At 65.0% G+C, this 15,750-nt stretch overlaps 3 protein-coding genes across 3 annotated transcripts; all 3 read left to right on the top strand.

Moving 5' to 3' along the window:
- The first annotated feature begins 683 nt into the window (after nucleotides 1-683).
- SLC6A8 (solute carrier family 6 member 8) lies at nucleotides 684-5,940 on the top strand. The gene is made up of 13 exons (XM_032698881.1): nucleotides 684-835; nucleotides 1,187-1,318; nucleotides 1,905-2,178; nucleotides 2,256-2,388; nucleotides 2,641-2,775; nucleotides 2,867-2,970; nucleotides 3,091-3,215; nucleotides 3,301-3,413; nucleotides 3,490-3,627; nucleotides 3,941-4,043; nucleotides 4,130-4,230; nucleotides 4,471-4,641; nucleotides 5,432-5,940. Exons 1-13 carry the CDS (start codon nucleotides 748-750, stop codon nucleotides 5,561-5,563), a joined length of 1,749 nt encoding a protein of 582 aa, XP_032554772.1. The 5' UTR covers nucleotides 684-747; the 3' UTR covers nucleotides 5,564-5,940.
- Nucleotides 5,941-6,054: 114 nt separating this feature from the next.
- Nucleotides 6,055-8,597, top strand: LOC116792169 (epidermal differentiation-specific protein-like). The gene has a single exon (XM_032698905.1). It carries the CDS (start codon nucleotides 7,426-7,428, stop codon nucleotides 8,482-8,484), a length of 1,059 nt encoding a protein of 352 aa, XP_032554796.1. The 5' UTR covers nucleotides 6,055-7,425; the 3' UTR covers nucleotides 8,485-8,597.
- A 762-nt stretch (nucleotides 8,598-9,359) lies between these two features.
- Nucleotides 9,360-15,654, top strand: QARS1 (glutaminyl-tRNA synthetase 1). The gene is made up of 24 exons (XM_032698872.1): nucleotides 9,360-9,529; nucleotides 9,850-9,997; nucleotides 10,070-10,179; nucleotides 10,289-10,364; nucleotides 10,698-10,762; nucleotides 10,992-11,045; nucleotides 11,242-11,299; nucleotides 11,419-11,490; nucleotides 11,660-11,745; nucleotides 11,953-12,039; nucleotides 12,148-12,247; nucleotides 12,368-12,446; nucleotides 12,569-12,677; nucleotides 12,757-12,887; nucleotides 12,991-13,083; nucleotides 13,203-13,340; nucleotides 13,414-13,501; nucleotides 13,582-13,725; nucleotides 13,797-13,901; nucleotides 14,286-14,378; nucleotides 14,667-14,794; nucleotides 14,992-15,058; nucleotides 15,255-15,380; nucleotides 15,467-15,654. Exons 1-24 carry the CDS (start codon nucleotides 9,380-9,382, stop codon nucleotides 15,515-15,517), a joined length of 2,358 nt encoding a protein of 785 aa, XP_032554763.1. The 5' UTR covers nucleotides 9,360-9,379; the 3' UTR covers nucleotides 15,518-15,654.
- Nucleotides 15,655-15,750: the final 96 nt, after the last annotated feature.

Below are 15,750 nucleotides of genomic sequence, written 5' to 3'. Positions count from 1 at the left end.
TGCCTCCGCCGCCGCCCGGTGCCGCGGCGCAGAGAGCCCCGGAGCGGCCGCGCGGCGCCGGCCCCGCAGCCCGGCTCTGAGCCGCCCGCCCGGCCCGGCCCGCCCCGCCGCGCCCCGCCGCCCTCAATGAGGTTCTTCCGACTCACCTTCAAGTGCTTCGTGGATTGCTTCTGAGCCCCCCTCGGCCACGGAGCCACCCCCGACCCGCCCCCGCTCCCCGGCCCCCCGCGACATGCCCCCCGTCCCCACCGACACGGCCGCCCCGCAGCCGCCCGACGCCCCGCGACGCGACGCTGCTGCCGCTGCCGCCGCCACTGCCGCGGCCGCCGCGGCCCCCACGGGCTCCGGTAAGCGGGGAGCGCCGGGGAGGAATGAGCTTGGGGAGGGGGAGAGAGGGGGGCCCACGGCCACGCGCGACCGCGGCGCGCCCCCTCCCGCCGCCGCGGGGTGAGTCACCGCTCTGCATTGTGACGTCACGCGCCGGCCTGACATCTGACGTCACGCCCATACGCGCGGAGAGGGGCGCGCGGGGGGGGAAGTGCTTCCCCCCCCGCCACCCCCACGGGCGCGCGTGACGGCGGCGTGGGTATCCCCCCACCCCCCTCGGTCTCAGCAGAGGGCCCCGGCGGGGCGGAGGGCGCCGAGCCCCCCGCGGCGGGCGAGGAGCGGACGGTGACGGCACCGCTGGTGCGACCCCCCGGTCCCCCCAAAGAGGCCGCCCCCGAACGGGAGACATGGACCCGGCAGATGGATTTCATCATGTCCTGCGTGGGCTTCGCCGTGGGGCTGGGCAACGTCTGGCGCTTCCCCTACCTGTGCTACAAGAACGGCGGAGGTGAGCCCCGCGCTCGCCCCACGCCGCGGGGGTACGCCCCGGGGCGCGGGGGACACCCCCTTCCCCCCGCGGAGTGTGTGCGTGGGGGTCACCCCACGCTGGGCCGGCTCGCCCTGCGCCTCTGAGGGGCTCGCGGGCCACCCCGCGGGTGTTCAGTGTCACTCACGGGACGGGGGGCCGTGGGAGCCCCCCGCCACCTGCCCGTGCTGACCTACATCGCTGCGAGGGGAGGGCGCGGAGGCGCCTTCGCCATTCGCTGCGCCCGGGCGGGCGGCGCGGGGAAGGGGGGGAGCGAAAGGGGGGGCCGGGGGTGCGGCGGCGGCTGAGATGGCCCCCTGCCCCCGGCCCCAGGCGTCTTCCTCATCCCCTACCTGCTCATCGTCTTCGTGGGCGGCATCCCCATCTTCTTCTTGGAGGTGGCTCTGGGGCAGTTCATGAAGCAGGGGGGCATCGCCGCCTGGAACATCGCCCCCCTCTTCACGGGTAACGCCGCACCCGCCCGCGCCCTGCACGTGCCCTGCCTGCGCCCTGCCCACGGCCCCTGCACCCTGCCCAGGGCCCCCAGCACCCTGACTGTGTCTTGACTGCCCGTAGCCTGCTGGGGCCGGCAGCACTCTGCCCACGCCCTGCCTACTCCCCTGCACCTTGCCCACGTCCCACTGCCGCCCTGCGCCCCAGCTAAGGGTGGCAGCTGCCTGCACCTGTGCCCCATGGCACTCCGCAGTGCCCTGCCCGCCTTGCTGCCCCTGTGGCTCCCTGCCTGCATGCTGCTGGATCCCAGGGCCTGCCGGGTCCCCACCTCAGCAGTAGCCTGCCCGCTCTCCCCTGGTCCTGTGCCATGCTGCCAGCTGTCCCCACCCCATCCTGTCCCGCCCAGGCTTGCCAGCTCCCCCTGTCCCGTTCCCGCCAGCTCCCTGCTGTCCTGCCCGGGCCTGCCAGCTCCCCCTGTCCTGTCCCCCATCAGTTCTCCTCTGTCCTTCCCCATCCCTGCCAGCACCCCACATCCCACCCCATGCCGGGTGCCAGGTGCCCACAGCTGCCTGCGGGCTCCGATCTCCCCGTGCTGCAGGTTTAGGCGTCGCCTCTATGGTGATCGTCTTCTTCTGCAACTCCTACTACATCATGATTCTGGTGTGGGGGCTCTTCTACCTGGTGCACTCACTGACGGACACCCTGCCCTGGGCCACCTGTGGCCACTCCTGGAACACGGACCAGTGCACGGAGCTCTTCAACCTGGACCTCTGCTACAATGTCAGCACTAATGCCACTGCCAGCACTTGGACCTCCAACTTCAGCTGCGCCGACATGACCAACAAACGCTCACCTGTCATTGAGTTTTGGGAGTGAGTGTGGGAACCAGGAGGGTGTTGCCTGGGGCCGAGGGTGTCGCACCAGTGCTCAGCATGGCCCCACTCTGCAGGAACAAGGTGCTGCGGCTCTCTGGGGGCATTGACGAGCCGGGGGAGATGAACTGGCAGATGATCCTCTGCTTGGTCACCACTTGGGTCGTTGTCTACTTCTGCATCTGGAAGGGTGTAAAGTCGACTGGGAAGGTAACATTGGCAGGGGGAGAACACTCATCAAGGCCACTAGCATGGGGAAACAGGACTGTGGCACGCAGCACTGCTGGTTCCGTCCCTCCTGTGCCGCAGCCCACAGGGGTGCAAAGCCCCTGTCCCATGTCTGTCCAGGAGGTGCCACCAGCCGCTGAGGGCATTCACAAGCTTTAGTCCAGTTGGGACACCTGTGGCACATGGCAGAGAGCCCTGGCCCCAGGGGTCTCACAGGTACCCACTGCTCTGCAGATTGTCTACTTCACGGCACTCTTCCCATATGTGGTCCTCATCCTGCTGCTGGTCCATGGGGTAACACTGCCTGGCGCACTGGGTGGCATCGTCTACTACCTGAAACCCGACTGGACCAAGCTGGTTGAGGCACAGGTGAGGGCAGTGGGGAGGGCAGGAGGAGGTTGAGTGCTGGACACTCCCCTGACACCCTCATCATCCCCCTACACCCTCCCTCACGCCCCAGGTCTGGATTGATGCCGGCACCCAAGTCTTCTTCTCCTATGCCATCGGGCTGGGCGCCCTGACCGCGCTGGGCAGCTACAATCGCTTCCACAACAATTGCTACAGGTAGGGCTGTGCCAGCTGCACGCAGTCCCCCTGCTGTGTGTCCCACTGCCCCCCCCCCCCCGCCCCCCCCAGTGTGAACCCCAGCGCCCCCTGGCAGCTCCTGACCCGCTCTGCCCACAGGGATGCCTACATCCTGGCCGTGATCAACAGCCTCACCAGCTTCTTTGCCGGCTTCGTCGTCTTCTCCGTGCTTGGCTTCATGGCCTCTGAGCAAGGCGTGGACATCTCCAAGGTGGCCGAGTCCGGTGAGTGCCGGGCGGCAGATGCCGACTGGCACTGTGTCCCCTGCGTCACCCCTTGAGTGGCACCCCTGACCCCGCTCTCCTGCAGGTCCCGGGCTGGCTTTCATCGCCTACCCTAAAGCTGTGACACTGATGCCCTTGTCCCCGCTGTGGGCCACGCTCTTCTTCATCATGCTCCTTGTGCTGGGGCTGGACAGCCAGGTGCTGTGGTGGGCAGGGAGGGGGACAGGGAAAGGATGGGTGGCACGCCCCCACTGAGCCCCACTTTCTGCCACAGTTTGTCGGCGTGGAGGGTTTCATCACGGGCATCCTGGACCTGTTCCCCCAGCCAGGGGCTGGCTCGCTGCGCCGTGAGCTCACTGCTGCGCTCTGCTGCATCGTCTGCTGCCTCATTGACCTCTCCATGGTCACACAGGTGGGGGACATGGCAGGGATACTGCCCAGCCGGCCCCACACCAGGCACCTGCACCTGCTCCCAGGGCATCACCTCTCATGGGGTCCCAGTGTTGGGTGGGAGCTCCCTGGGGCTGCTGCCCCCCCAGCAGTGGAGCTGCCCACGACGTGGGGGTCCCTGTGGCATGGGGGTGCTGTGGGAGCAGGGTGCCCATGGCGGTGCAGGGTGTCCATACCAGGTGAGGCACCGGTGCTGGCAAGGCTGTGCCAGTGCCGGTGTGGAGATGTGCAGGGCAGCTGGCACAGTACCGGTGACATGGGCACCTTCCCGGCAGGGCGGCATGTACGTGTTCCAGCTCTTTGACAACTACTCGGCCAGCGGGATCACGCTGCTGTGGCAGGCTTTCTGGGAGTGTGTGGTCATTGCCTGGGTCTATGGTGAGGCCAAGGGTACATGGTGGGGGAGGGGACACGAGGGGACACGGGTACCCCGCAGAGCCCTGCTGACACCCTCCTCCCCGCAGGCGCCGACCGCTTCATGGACGACGTGGCCCGTATGATCGGCTATCGGCCCCTGCCCGTCATGAAGTGGTGCTGGGCTGTGGTGACGCCCCTGGTCTGCGTGGTAAGCAAGGAGGGCCACCGTGTGTGGGGACGTGCGTGGGGACACGCGTGGGGACACGGGTGTGCCGCTGCCCCGGGCTGTGCCGCGGGCACGGAGCGCCCCCCGGCGGCTGCTCTGGGCACACGCGTGTCGTTACCGTGGGGCGCGATCGCACGCCGGGGGCCGCGGGGTGACACGCGTGGGGGGCGGGGACTGCCAGCCCCCTGCCCCGCGGGAGCTCACCCCCCACTCCCCACCCAGGGCGTCTTTGTGTTCCACGTGGTGAACTACAAGCCGCTGACCTACAACAAGACGTACGTGTACCCATGGTGGGGGGAAGCCATCGGCTGGGTCCTGGCACTCTCCTCCATGCTCTGCATCCCCTGCACCGTTATCTACAAGCTCCTGCGCTGCAAAGGCTCCTTGCGCGAGGTGAGGGTGGGGCAGTGGGGACCCTCCTGCCTCTCTCTCCATCCCAGCCAACCCTGTCCCTCTCTCAGTCCTGTCCCCATCCCAGTCTCAGCCCCATTCAAATCCCAGCACTGTCCACATTTCTGTCTCAGTCCCATCCACAGCCAGATCCCTTTCCTGTCCTCATCACTGTCTCATTCCCATCCACAGCCAGATCCTTTCCCTGTCCCCATCACTGCCTCATTCCCATCAAAATTCCATCCCTGTCCCTTTCGTTGTCTCACTCCCAATCTCACCTGAATCCCATCTATGCTTACATCACCGTCTCAGTCCTAACCCTGTGTGAATACCATTTCTGTCCCTATCACTCTTTAGTCCCAGCCAAGTCCTGTTCACGTCCCCATCACTGTCTCAATCCTGTCTCCATGCAATCCCTGTCCCTCTCTCAATCCCATTTAATCCCTTTCCCATCCTAGGCTGACCCCCATGCAAGTTCCATTCCTATCCTCATCGCTCTCACTCCCATCAGATTCCTATCCCCGTGGCTGTCTCAGTCCCAACCTCACCCAAACGCTATCCTTGATGACATCACTTCTTAATCCCATCACTGCCTCATTTCCCTGTGCAATCTCTGTCCCTTTCTCAATCCCATTTCAATCCCCTCCCTGACGCAGTCTGACCTCCATCCCCATCCATACCTGCCCCTTTCCCCATCTCGGTCCCCTCCCTGTGCACTGTGGAGGATTCACTGAGCTGGGTCCAGGCAGTCTCAGTGCTGCCACCCTCGGGTGCTGACACAGCGTCCCCGCAGCGCTGGCAGCTCCTGACCACTCCGATCTGGGGCCAACACCACCTGGAGTACCTGACGCCCGAGGCAGAAGCCAAGCTGCTGGCCCCAGAGCCCCCCAAGGAGAAGGCGACGCTCTTCGAGACTGTGATCTGAGCGTGGGGAGGGTCGCGCTGCTCCCGCCCGCCATAGCAATAATGCCAGCACCGCCTCCCACCCACGCTGCCCCGTGCCCCCCGTGCCGCCCCGGCCGCCAGCCTCGCTGCAGGGGGGTGAACACAGCGAGGTGGGGGGAGCCGGGGGCCGCGGAGCCAGGGCGGCTGCGGGGCGCGGGAGGGGTCCCCGGCGCAGGGGGAGCGTGGCAGCCCGGGGGGCTGGCAGGGAGGCCGCGGGCCGGGGTAGCGAGTGGGACAGCCCTTCCCTGGCCCCTGCCCGCGGCCCTCACAGCCCCCCATTCACTAACTGCTTCCCGTAGCGTTTGTCTGGTGTAACCCCAACCGCCCCGACATCTGGCAATAAACTGGGAGACCCTGGCAGCCCTGGCACTGCAGGCAGGGGAAGAGGGGCACTGGCAGTGGGCAGCTGGGTGGTGAGATGTGGGGTGGCACTGGCCTTTAGGGGACAAAGCTTTGAGGGGGACAGGGTTCAGGGGTTCAGAGACACCTGGGTTCCTCTCTTGGGGTGACATGGTGGTGACAGGCTGCCAGAGCAATGGAGTCTTCATCCTCCTCCACCACAGGATATGGGTGCCCACAGGCTGTACCAAACCCAAGTTCACATGTGGGACTGGAGCACTCCATGCAGCCAGGGCTGGCCCTGCTTATCAGCCCCAAGGGGCAAATTTCGGTCCAGAGGCTTTGAGAGTCCTGACCATCACCGGGGGTGGGTCAGGATCCAGCTGTACACCACCGGGAGCCACTTGTGTCGACTTCAGGGCTCCCTGCCCTGTGCCATGGGAACAGCCCTGGGCTGGGGAGGGCTGAGTGGACAAGGGGATGAGGCAGCTCGTGGGCCTGGGCATGTAGCCAGGAGAAGCCAAAGGCTCAATCTGCCCCAGATCCCTTGAGCTGCCTAAGCCCTGTCCCAGTGGGTTGCCAGCCAGTGGGGTGCACGTGCCCTGTGCCTCACGCCAGCAGATCCCAGAGCGGCCAGTTCCAGTCTGTGCCATGGGAACCCACATGGAGCCCCAAGGAAACCACTGGCATGCTGTGTTTGGAGTGGCTGATAGCCATCCCTGTTCCCTGGCTGGGTGTCGGCGTCCTGCCATACCCAGTGTCCCACCTCCAGCAGCACCGTGGCCACCCCAAGGTGTGTGGCTGTCCTGCCCATGAAGGGACAGGGGGAAAAAGTGTCCCCACCTGTCCCAGCCATCCTCGGGCACAGGGCTGGAGTAGCAGTGCCATGTCAGGTATCCATGTTCAGTGCCTGGGAGCACCATGGTGCCAGAGGCTCTTGTTTCGGGGTGCTGGCTGACCTCACCACGGTACCCTCTCACCCCGCTGGGGCAAGCCGGCAGTTCCTGCCCCACCGGCAACACACACCGTAATTAGTGCGGGCAGGGCGGAAGCATCACTGATAATTGGTGGTGACTCGTTAGTGCTGGAGCGCCACATGCCCAGGGCTCAGCAGGACTTTCCGGCAGGGCTGGTTGGCGGGGCTGACTGGCCTCCCGGTGCACCGACCAGAGTGCGGGGCCTGGCTGGCTCCCCAACACCAGAGTAGGGACAGGGTTGGGTGTGGGGTGTGGGGGCGAGCACTGTCATCGCCTGCGCTTCGTGCTGCAGCACGCCCCGGTCCCGCCACCACTTCCTAAAAGGCACAGCTTCAGGGTGCTGCTGGCACAGACGGTGAGAGCACCGGGACCAGGCAGAGGTGGGAAAAGGACAGGGGATAAGGGGTGCCAGGGGTTCCTTTTGCTGGCTGGGCTCTCCCCACGGGTCTCCTGTAGCACCCACGTGACCCCATAGGAGGGGACTCGACCTGCGTTGTGCCCTCGCAGGGCAGGTGCCCACAGCACCATGAACCGGATCACGGTGTACGAGCGTGCCAACTTTGAGGGGCTGAGCCGGGAGTTCACCTGCGACGTGCCTGACTTGCATGAGCTGGATTTTGGGAACTGCATCGCCTCCCTGAAAGTGGTGGGGCAGCCCTGGATCGCCTACACAGACGCCAAGTATGAGGGGGAGCCGCATGCCTTTGAGGAGGGCGAGTACCCCTCCGTGGAGCGGCCCAACAGCTTCTCGGCACTGCGCCTCATTCACCACGACCTGGGGGACCCACAGATCACCCTGTACGAGCACCCCAACTTCCAAGGCGCCTTCAAGGTGGTGACAGAGGAGACCAACTTGGCGTATGGGTACTTCAACGACCGGGTGGCCTCCCACGTGGTGCAGCGAGGCGTCTGGCTGCTCTACCAGAACCCCGGCCGGGGTGGCTGGCACTGCCTGGCGTGGCCCGGGGAGCATCTCGCTGACTACAAACTGGAGCTGAACTTCCAGGCTCGGCTGTCCCACCTGCGCCCACTGCGGCCCGGGAGGCCCCTGGTCTCGGCACGTCTTCTTTGGGAGCAGAAGCGGGTGGAGGAGGAGCGGGAGGTGCTGGTGGATGAGATCGAGGGAGTGAACGAGACAGAGTCAGAGCAGGCGCTGGCAGCCAGCAGCAGCCGGGAGTACGGCACCACGCTCTGGCAGAGCTTCCACTTCAGCAATGCCACCAGCCTCAAAGCTGGGCTCTCCTTCACGCTGACTGTGGAAGCCTCCAACATCTTCACAGTGCAGAAAGGGCACAGCGAGTCCAGCACCCGCCGGCAACGCGTGGAGGTGCAGCTGCCGGCCAAGATCCCCCCACGCACAGCGCTCAGCATCCAGGTCCTGCGGAAGGAGGTGACGCTCTCTGTCCCAGTTCTGCTCACCATCACCCAGAATGAGGCCGTTCGGACGGAGATGGGCGAGTACCGGAGCATATCAGGGACCAACGTCAGTGCCCGCTACAGCTTGAAGCCACTGCCAGCCTCGGGCAGGGAGCAAGGAGCCACCGAGGAGACAAAACCAGCACCTGGCACCAGGATGGAGCTGTAGCTCTATGCTGGGGCCGGCTAATGGCTCTGTTCCCTCCGTGGTGTGGGACCTCCTTCTGTCCAGTGATTCTGGCTGGCAGGACCTGCCGGTGCCTCCTCCCAGTCAGTGTTTCCAATAAACCCCCTTCCCCAACCACTCGGGTCTCTGCTGCTGCTGGGGCCGGGGTGGGAGTGGGATGAGGTGGACACTGGGCTAGGAGTGCACCGGGCTGGGGGGCCACACGGAGTTGGGGGGGACACTGGGCTGGGGAGGACATCGGGCTGGAGGGGCACGGGGCTGAAAGTGCCAGGCAATACCAGGCTGGGGGAGCTGGCGGGGCACAGGGAAGAGCTGGGGACACCAGGCTGGAGAGGACATCAGAGCGGGGGAGCAGGAGGACACTGGGCTGGAGCTGCCAAGGGTACACCGGTCTGGGGGAGCCTGGGGACACCGGGTTGAGAGGTGTACGGGGGCAGCTGGGGGGGACACGGGAGTAGGAAACCGAGGGACACTGGGCTGGCGCGGACAAGGGACCACGCACGTTCCGGGGGAGCCGGGGGCACCGGACCGGCTTGGCCTCGCACAGACCGAGCTGGGGCAGCCACCGCGATCCCCGCCACGCCCCGGGCCCTTGGGCATGTCCGTCGGGGACACGGGGACACCGGCGGTGCAGAACCGGCCGGGTGGGCACACGCCCCGCCCCCAGCCCCGCCCCAGCCCCGCCCCCCACGTGGCCGCCGCCGCCGCCGGTCTCTTTAAATGATGCAACACCCCGCGCGCTGAGCCCGCCTCCCGCGCGTCTATTGGCCCGGCCGGCCCTGGCTCCCCCCTCCCATTGGTCGAGACCGACCTCCCTCGCTGCCGATTGGCTGAGCGTCGCCCCGCCCCCCGAGCAGGCACCGGCGGAGGCGGCAGTATGGCGGCGGCGGCGGCGGCGGCCATGGGGGCAGAGGAGGCGGAGGAGGCGCTGGGGCTGTTCACCGGCATCGGCCTCAGCGAGGCCAAGGCGCGGGAGACGCTGCGCAACGGGGCTCTCAGCGCGCTGCTGCGCCGGGCTGTGCTGCAGGTGCGCCCGCCGCGGGCCCACACCCCCGTTCCCAGTACCCTGGTAGCCGGTGTCATCCGGAACCCTGGCACCCCAAGAACCCGTTACCCCAGCACCTCGGTACCTGGTACCCCGGTACCCGGTGTCACCCCCGAGACCCGGCACCCCGATCCCCGGTGTCACCCCGGTACCCTGGTCCCACTGTCCTTCCCTGGACCCCCTGGCCCCGCCTCCTCCCAGCCCCGCCGAGTGGCCTCGGCCCTTGACATCCTACCCCCGTCCCGCCCCGGTGCCGCCGGTTCTCCGGGGCTCATCCCTGACCCTCCCCCGGGTGGCGGCAGGCTCGGAGCGCGCTGGGCCCGGCGCTGGACAAAGCCACGGGAACGCTGCTGTACAACGCGGCCGCCCGCCTCAAGGACCCGAAGCACCTCGGCTTCCTCGTGGGCTACATCGCCCGCAGGGAGATCCTCACGGACCTGCAGCTCAATGGTACTGCCCGGCCCCAGACCCCACCCGGCCTCGGCGAGGAGGGCTCTGCTCTAACCCCTGCTCTGTCCCCAGCCGCTCTGGAGTACGTGAGGAGCCACCCCCTGGAGCCCCTGGATGCAGCGGACTTCGAGCAAGCCTGTGGCGTGGGGGTCTGCATCACCCCCGAGCAGATCGAGGAGGCGGTGAGTGGGGCTGTGACCCTACGGGGACAGTGCAGGGGACACTGGACTGGCTCCTAATGCTGTACTCCCGCCTGGCTCGCTCATCCCGGTGTCCCCATCCTGCTCCCAGGTGGAGGCCGTAATCAGCAAGCACCGAGCGGAGCTGCTGGCAGAGCGCTACCACTTCAACATGGGGCTGCTGATGGGTGAGTGGGAACACCAGGGCAGCACCTGCCTGGTACTGCTGGCTGCCATGTCCCTGTGTCTGCCTGCCAGTGCCACTGCCTGCTCCCCTGGATCCTGTGAGCCAGCCCTTTGCCACAGGCTGCCCCAGTTGCTGTGTTGCTGTGCTGCAGCCCAGCAGGGAGATGTCCTGCCACATCCCCCACTCGGGCAGGGCCGTGGTGCACTGTGATAGGGACAGCCTAGGGGCAAAGGCTGCCTCTGGCCACTGGTTGTGCTGTTCTGCATCAGCGACTCTGGCTGAAGCTCCCCCAGGCTGGGCCATGCCCCTTGCCCACGGGGTGCCCTGTCCACAGGAGAGGCACGGAACCGGCTGCGGTGGGCGGACGGGAAGACCATCAAGAACGAGGTGGACCTGCAGGTGGGTGCAAGGGCAACAGGTCAGGTGCTGCTTGAGGTCCCCTGGGGGTGCTGGAGGTGCTGTGACTGGTGTGGGACCCACCAGCCTGTTCCCTGGAGGGCCCAGCGCTGGGGAAGCCTGCCCTGGGTAGGTGCAGGCAGGGTGAGGGGGGTGGCAGCTGGACAGGACATTTCCAGACCTTGGAGCACAGGGAGCCTTTTTGACTCCTGATGGTGTCTCACTTCTCCAGGTGCTGCATTTGCTGGGACCAAAGACAGAAGCTGACCTGGAAAAGAAGCCAAAGGTGAGGAGAAGAGGAGGCTGGAGACTTGGATGTTATTTTCCTGCTAAATGTCCAGGCAGGATCCCATATAGCTTCTTTGGGCTCAGCTGCCACCATGGGCATGGGTCTGAGGGAGCACTGGGGACAGCAGACTGGGCCAGGAGGGGAAGGTGCATGCTAGGGCTGGGCACTCAGGATGCTGTGCTGGTCCCTGCAGGCTGCAAAGGCCCGGCTGGCCCCAGTGGAGAAGCAGAAGGTGGCTGTGGTGGAGAATGGTAAGAGACTGTCCTCCTGTGGGCAGCTTCCTCATCTCCTTAGTTCTTGCCAGGGCCTGTTTCTGAGCTGGGCCCTGACAGCTGCGGTCAGGCCCCTGCTCAGCCCCATCTCCCTGCAGGTGATGTGGGCACAGAGACAAAGTCACTTTTGGAGCAGCTGCGGGGAGAAGCCCTCAAGTTCCACAAGCCAGGTGTGTGTGAGGAGCCACTGCCATGTGTGGGGCCACTCCCCTAGCTCTGTGCTTGGTCCCAGCTCTCTGTGCTGTGGGGCACTGGCTTGGTCCTGTGTCCTTTTCCCCCGGCTGCTGGGCTGGGCTCAGTTTGGGCAGTGCTGCAGCCCTGAGTAATCTCTGCCTGCAGGAGAGAACTACAAGACTGAGGGCTATGTGGTGACACCCAACACCATGACCCTGCTGCAGCAGCACCTGGCAATCACAGGCGGGCAGGTGAGGCCGCGTCCCCCAGCCCAGCAGTGGGTGACACTGCCAGGATGGCTGGGGGACACACAGCTCACAGGGGGCATGGCCAGGGACAGCACCCACGTGGCATGGGGGGCTCTGTGAGATTGCCAGGGGCTCATGTCAGTGCCACCACTGTCAGGGAGGGGAAGAGTCTCCTGCTGAAGGACAGAGGTGTCCCCTTTCCCCCTGCAGGTACGGACACGGTTCCCTCCTGAGCCTAACGGGATCCTGCACATTGGCCATGCCAAGGCCATCAATTTCAACTTTGGCTATGCCAAGGTAAAAAGCACCAAGCTCTCTTGGCCACTGCCTTCCCTCACTGTTTGGCTGCTGGCTTGGCCCTGTGATCCCTTGGGGAGCAGCTGCTCACCATCCCCTCATCCCCAGGCCAATGGTGGCGTGTGCTTCCTGCGCTACGATGACACCAACCCCGAGAAGGAGGAGGAGAAGTACTTCACGGCCATCCGGGATATGGTGGAGTGGCTGGGTACGGCTCGGGCTGGGGAGGGCAGGATCAAGCCAGGTGCCAGGGACATCTCTGCATGCAGGTCTTGCAGCTGGGCCTTTGGGGTGCTTCCAACCTGCTCCATTTCCCCCATCCCCACAGGCTACCAGCCCTATAAGGTGACCCACGCATCGGATTACTTTGACCAGCTCTACACGTGGGCCCTGGAGCTCATCCGCAGGTGAGCATGTGGGGCAGTAGGGATGTGCCAGCATGGTGTGGATGTCCTGTGCCACAGCTGGGGCTCCTCCTCGCCCAGGGGATGGGTTACTCGTGTCTGGTGACAGCGTTTCCCCTCTGTAGGGGTCAGGCTTACGTCTGCCATCAGAAGGTCGAGGAGATCAAGGGCCACAACCCTCCGCCCTCACCATGGCGGGATCGGCCCGTAGAGGAGTCGCTCCTGCTCTTTGAGGTATTTCTGACTGGGGCAGGTGCTGCATGTCTGTGGGTCTGGATCTGTGGCTCAGTTGACAGCTTCCCCCTCTCCACAGGACATGCGAAAGGGCAAGTTTGGGGAGGGGGAGGCCACGCTGCGGATGAAGCTGGTGATGGAAGATGGGAAGATGGACCCTGTTGCCTACCGCGTCAAGTTCACTCCACACCACCGCACCGGGGACAAGTGGTAGGGAGGGCCTGTGGTGGGTCTGGATCTCCTGAGAGTGGGGAGGTGTTGGGAGGGGAGGAGCACTGTGCTCTGCCCTGGGCTGACTGAGTCTGCCTTGCAGGTGCATCTACCCCACGTACGATTACACACACTGCCTCTGCGACTCCATCGAGCACATCACACACTCCCTCTGCACCAAAGAGTTCCAGGCCAGGTGAGCACTGTGCATGGCATGGCCCAGGGATGAGCCAGACCTGGGAGCAGCTGGCTGCATCCTGACAGCTGCCAGTATCCGTGGGGCTGAGCCAGCCTGTGCCTGCACCTCCCTTGCAGGCGCTCCTCTTACTTCTGGCTCTGCAACGCGCTGGACGTCTACTGCCCTGTGCAGTGGGAGTACGGGCGCCTGAACCTGCTCTACACCGTTGTCTCCAAGAGGAAGATCATCCGGCTGGTGGAGACGGGTGCTGTGAGGTAGAAGCAGGGTCAGCAGCCAGGACGGGACTCACCCAGGACATGCCTGTTTGTCACACCTGTGTTTTCCCAGGGACTGGGATGACCCGCGGCTCTTCACACTGACAGCCCTGCGCCGGCGAGGCTTTCCCCCTGAGGCCATCAACAACTTCTGTGCACGGGTAGGTGCCTGGGATAGGGTGAGACAGGGCAGGTGGATGCATTCCCTGGCCAGCATAGTGATGACAGGCTGTCCCCTCAGGTTGGTGTGACAGTGGCCCAGGCAACAATGGAGCCACACCTGCTGGAGGCGTGTGCACGGGAGGTGCTGAACGAGCAGGCCCCCCGTGCCATGGCCGTTCTGGAGCCCCTCAAGGTCACCATCACCAACTTCCCTGCCCCAAAGGTGAGACTGCCATGGGCTGGAGTGGAAGTGGGATTCCCCAAGACCAGCATTCACCCTCTCCTTCTCCCCAGACACTTGAGGTCCTTGTGCCCAACTTTCCAGCTGATGAGAGCCGGGGTTTTCACAAAGTGTCCTTGCATCCCACCATCTACATTGAGGAGACGGACTTCAGGGAGGTGAGTCAGGCCCACTGGGCCATTCTGCCCTTGCTCCCGGAGCTATGGCTTGTGCAGGAGGAGCCTGGCAGCACTGGAATCGGTGCTGGTGCTGCACAGACAGATCACAGGCAGGTGTCAAGCACGTGACTGTGACTTCCAAATGTGCCAGCAGCTCTGATGGGCACTGGGGAAATGCTGCCCTCAATCTGGCTAGGACATGTCCAACCACTGGTGCCCACTCCAGCCTGTGCCCTGGGGAATGTCCCACAGCAGCATGAGAGTTCAAGCAGCCCTGGAATCACTGATCCCTGGGACAGCAGGAGTGGGGATAGAGAGACATGCTGCAGGGGGCACCTGCTGCCCATGCTGAGACCCCTCCTGCAACCATGAACTCTCTCACAGGAGGCAGACAAGGGCTACAAGCGCCTGGCCCCCGGGCAGCCGGTGGGGCTGCGCCATGCTGGCTACGTCATCGCCGTCCAGAACGTCATCAAGGTGGGTGGCTCGGGGCACTGGTGACATGAGGCTGGGCTGTGGGATGTCAGGACGTGGTCATGCTCCAGCAGAGAAGGGCAGTGATGGTCATCTTGTGCCAGGCACTGTGGGCACAGTGAGGGCTCAGGCTGCCTGTGTGGCAGCTCCCTGCCAGCCCTGTGCCTCATACAGTGGGCAGCAAGGTGGCCTCGAGGTGGGGGGCTGGGGATTCAGCCCCAGGCCTGTCCTGTGGGATGGGGCTGCTGCCTGACTGTTGCCTGACAGCCCAGCTCATCTCCTCTCCCCCAGGACGTCAGTGGGCGTGTGATTGAGCTGGAGGTGACCTGCACCAAGTCGGACGTGGCGGAAAAGCCCAAAGCCTTCATCCACTGGGTGTCGGAGCCGCTGGCGTGTGAAGTGCGGCTCTACGAGCGGCTGTGAGTGCCTGACTGCCTGCAGGGGCAGGGACAAGAGCAGTGCTGCTGGAGCAGCAGCACGGCTGTGCACCAGCAGGCCCTGCTGGGATTTGCCCAGCTCTTTCTGGGGGGAATATTTTTGGCATCAGTGGGGTCCTGTGAGCGGCACCACATCCCCTCATCTGGCAGCTTTGGTATGAGACTCTGTCTCGTGGCAGGTTTTTGCACAAAAATCCCGAGGACCCGTCGGAGGTGCCCGGTGGTTTTCTGAGTGACCTCAACCCTGTGAGTAGCAGCAGCAGCTGGGGCTATGGGCCTGGGGTGAGCTGGGGACCTCCCGTGCCCACGTCTGAGGCACCCACCCTACCCCTCCTGGGGCAAGGCCTTGCTGTGTCTCCGGATGGAAGAGGGATTAGGGAAAAAAGGGCTGTGGAGGGGGCAGAGTGGTCGGGTTGCTGGCTTAGCTGTCTTCTCCTGCCAGGACTCCCTGCGTGTGGTGCACAATGCCCTGGTTGACAGCTCTGTCCTCTCCGCCCGACCCTTTGACAAGTTCCAGTTTGAGCGGCTGGGCTACTTCTCTGTGGATCCCGACAGCAAGGAGGGGAAGGTGAGCCCAGGGGCTGGGACAGCGGGGCTTAGAGCCATGGGGCTCAGAACCATGTGGCTCTGAGTAGACCCTCTGTTTCTCCCCAGATGGTGTTCAACCGGACGGTGACGCTGAAGGAGGACCCCGGCAAGGCCTGAGGGAACTGCTGCTGCCACACCACCGTGGTGTTGCTTCCCCGGGGGTCCTTGCACACCCCCAGTGCCACCGTGCCTTGATGCAGCCCCCTGGGGCACCCCACAGCATTGCCTCAATAAACAGAAATCCCAGCCCTGTCCCCATGCTGTCACTGCCTCCTGTTCACCTGCTCGGCCTTGGGGTGCTGGGTTGGGGAGGGTCTCCCCTGTTCCTGGGGCTCGGAGGCTGCTCCCAT

This window comes from Chiroxiphia lanceolata, chromosome 11 (assembly GCF_009829145.1).
Source record: "Chiroxiphia lanceolata isolate bChiLan1 chromosome 11, bChiLan1.pri, whole genome shotgun sequence".
In the NCBI taxonomy this organism is placed as follows: domain Eukaryota; kingdom Metazoa; phylum Chordata; class Aves; order Passeriformes; family Pipridae; genus Chiroxiphia; species Chiroxiphia lanceolata.
The sequence above is the reverse complement of the archived record's forward strand: the minus strand, read 5'-3'. Positions and strand labels throughout refer to the sequence as shown.

Bases quoted from the DNA above. Each gene is read 5' to 3' on its own strand.
- SLC6A8 (XM_032698881.1), top strand. From the start codon at position 748: ATGGATTTCATCATGTCCTGCGTGGGCTTCGCCGTGGGGCTGGGCAAC. The intron at 836-1,186 runs GTGAGCCCCGCG...CCCCGGCCCCAG, and splicing joins GTGCTACAAGAACGGCGGAG to GCGTCTTCCTCATCCCCTAC. The intron at 3,414-3,489 runs GTGCTGTGGTGG...TTTCTGCCACAG, and splicing joins TGCTGGGGCTGGACAGCCAG to TTTGTCGGCGTGGAGGGTTT.
- LOC116792169 (XM_032698905.1), top strand. From the start codon at position 7,426: ATGAACCGGATCACGGTGTACGAGCGTGCCAACTTTGAGGGGCTGAGC.
- QARS1 (XM_032698872.1), top strand. From the start codon at position 9,380: ATGGCGGCGGCGGCGGCGGCGGCCATGGGGGCAGAGGAGGCGGAGGAG. The intron at 13,726-13,796 runs GTGAGACTGCCA...CCTTCTCCCCAG, and splicing joins CCAACTTCCCTGCCCCAAAG to ACACTTGAGGTCCTTGTGCC. The intron at 13,902-14,285 runs GTGAGTCAGGCC...ACTCTCTCACAG, and splicing joins AGGAGACGGACTTCAGGGAG to GAGGCAGACAAGGGCTACAA.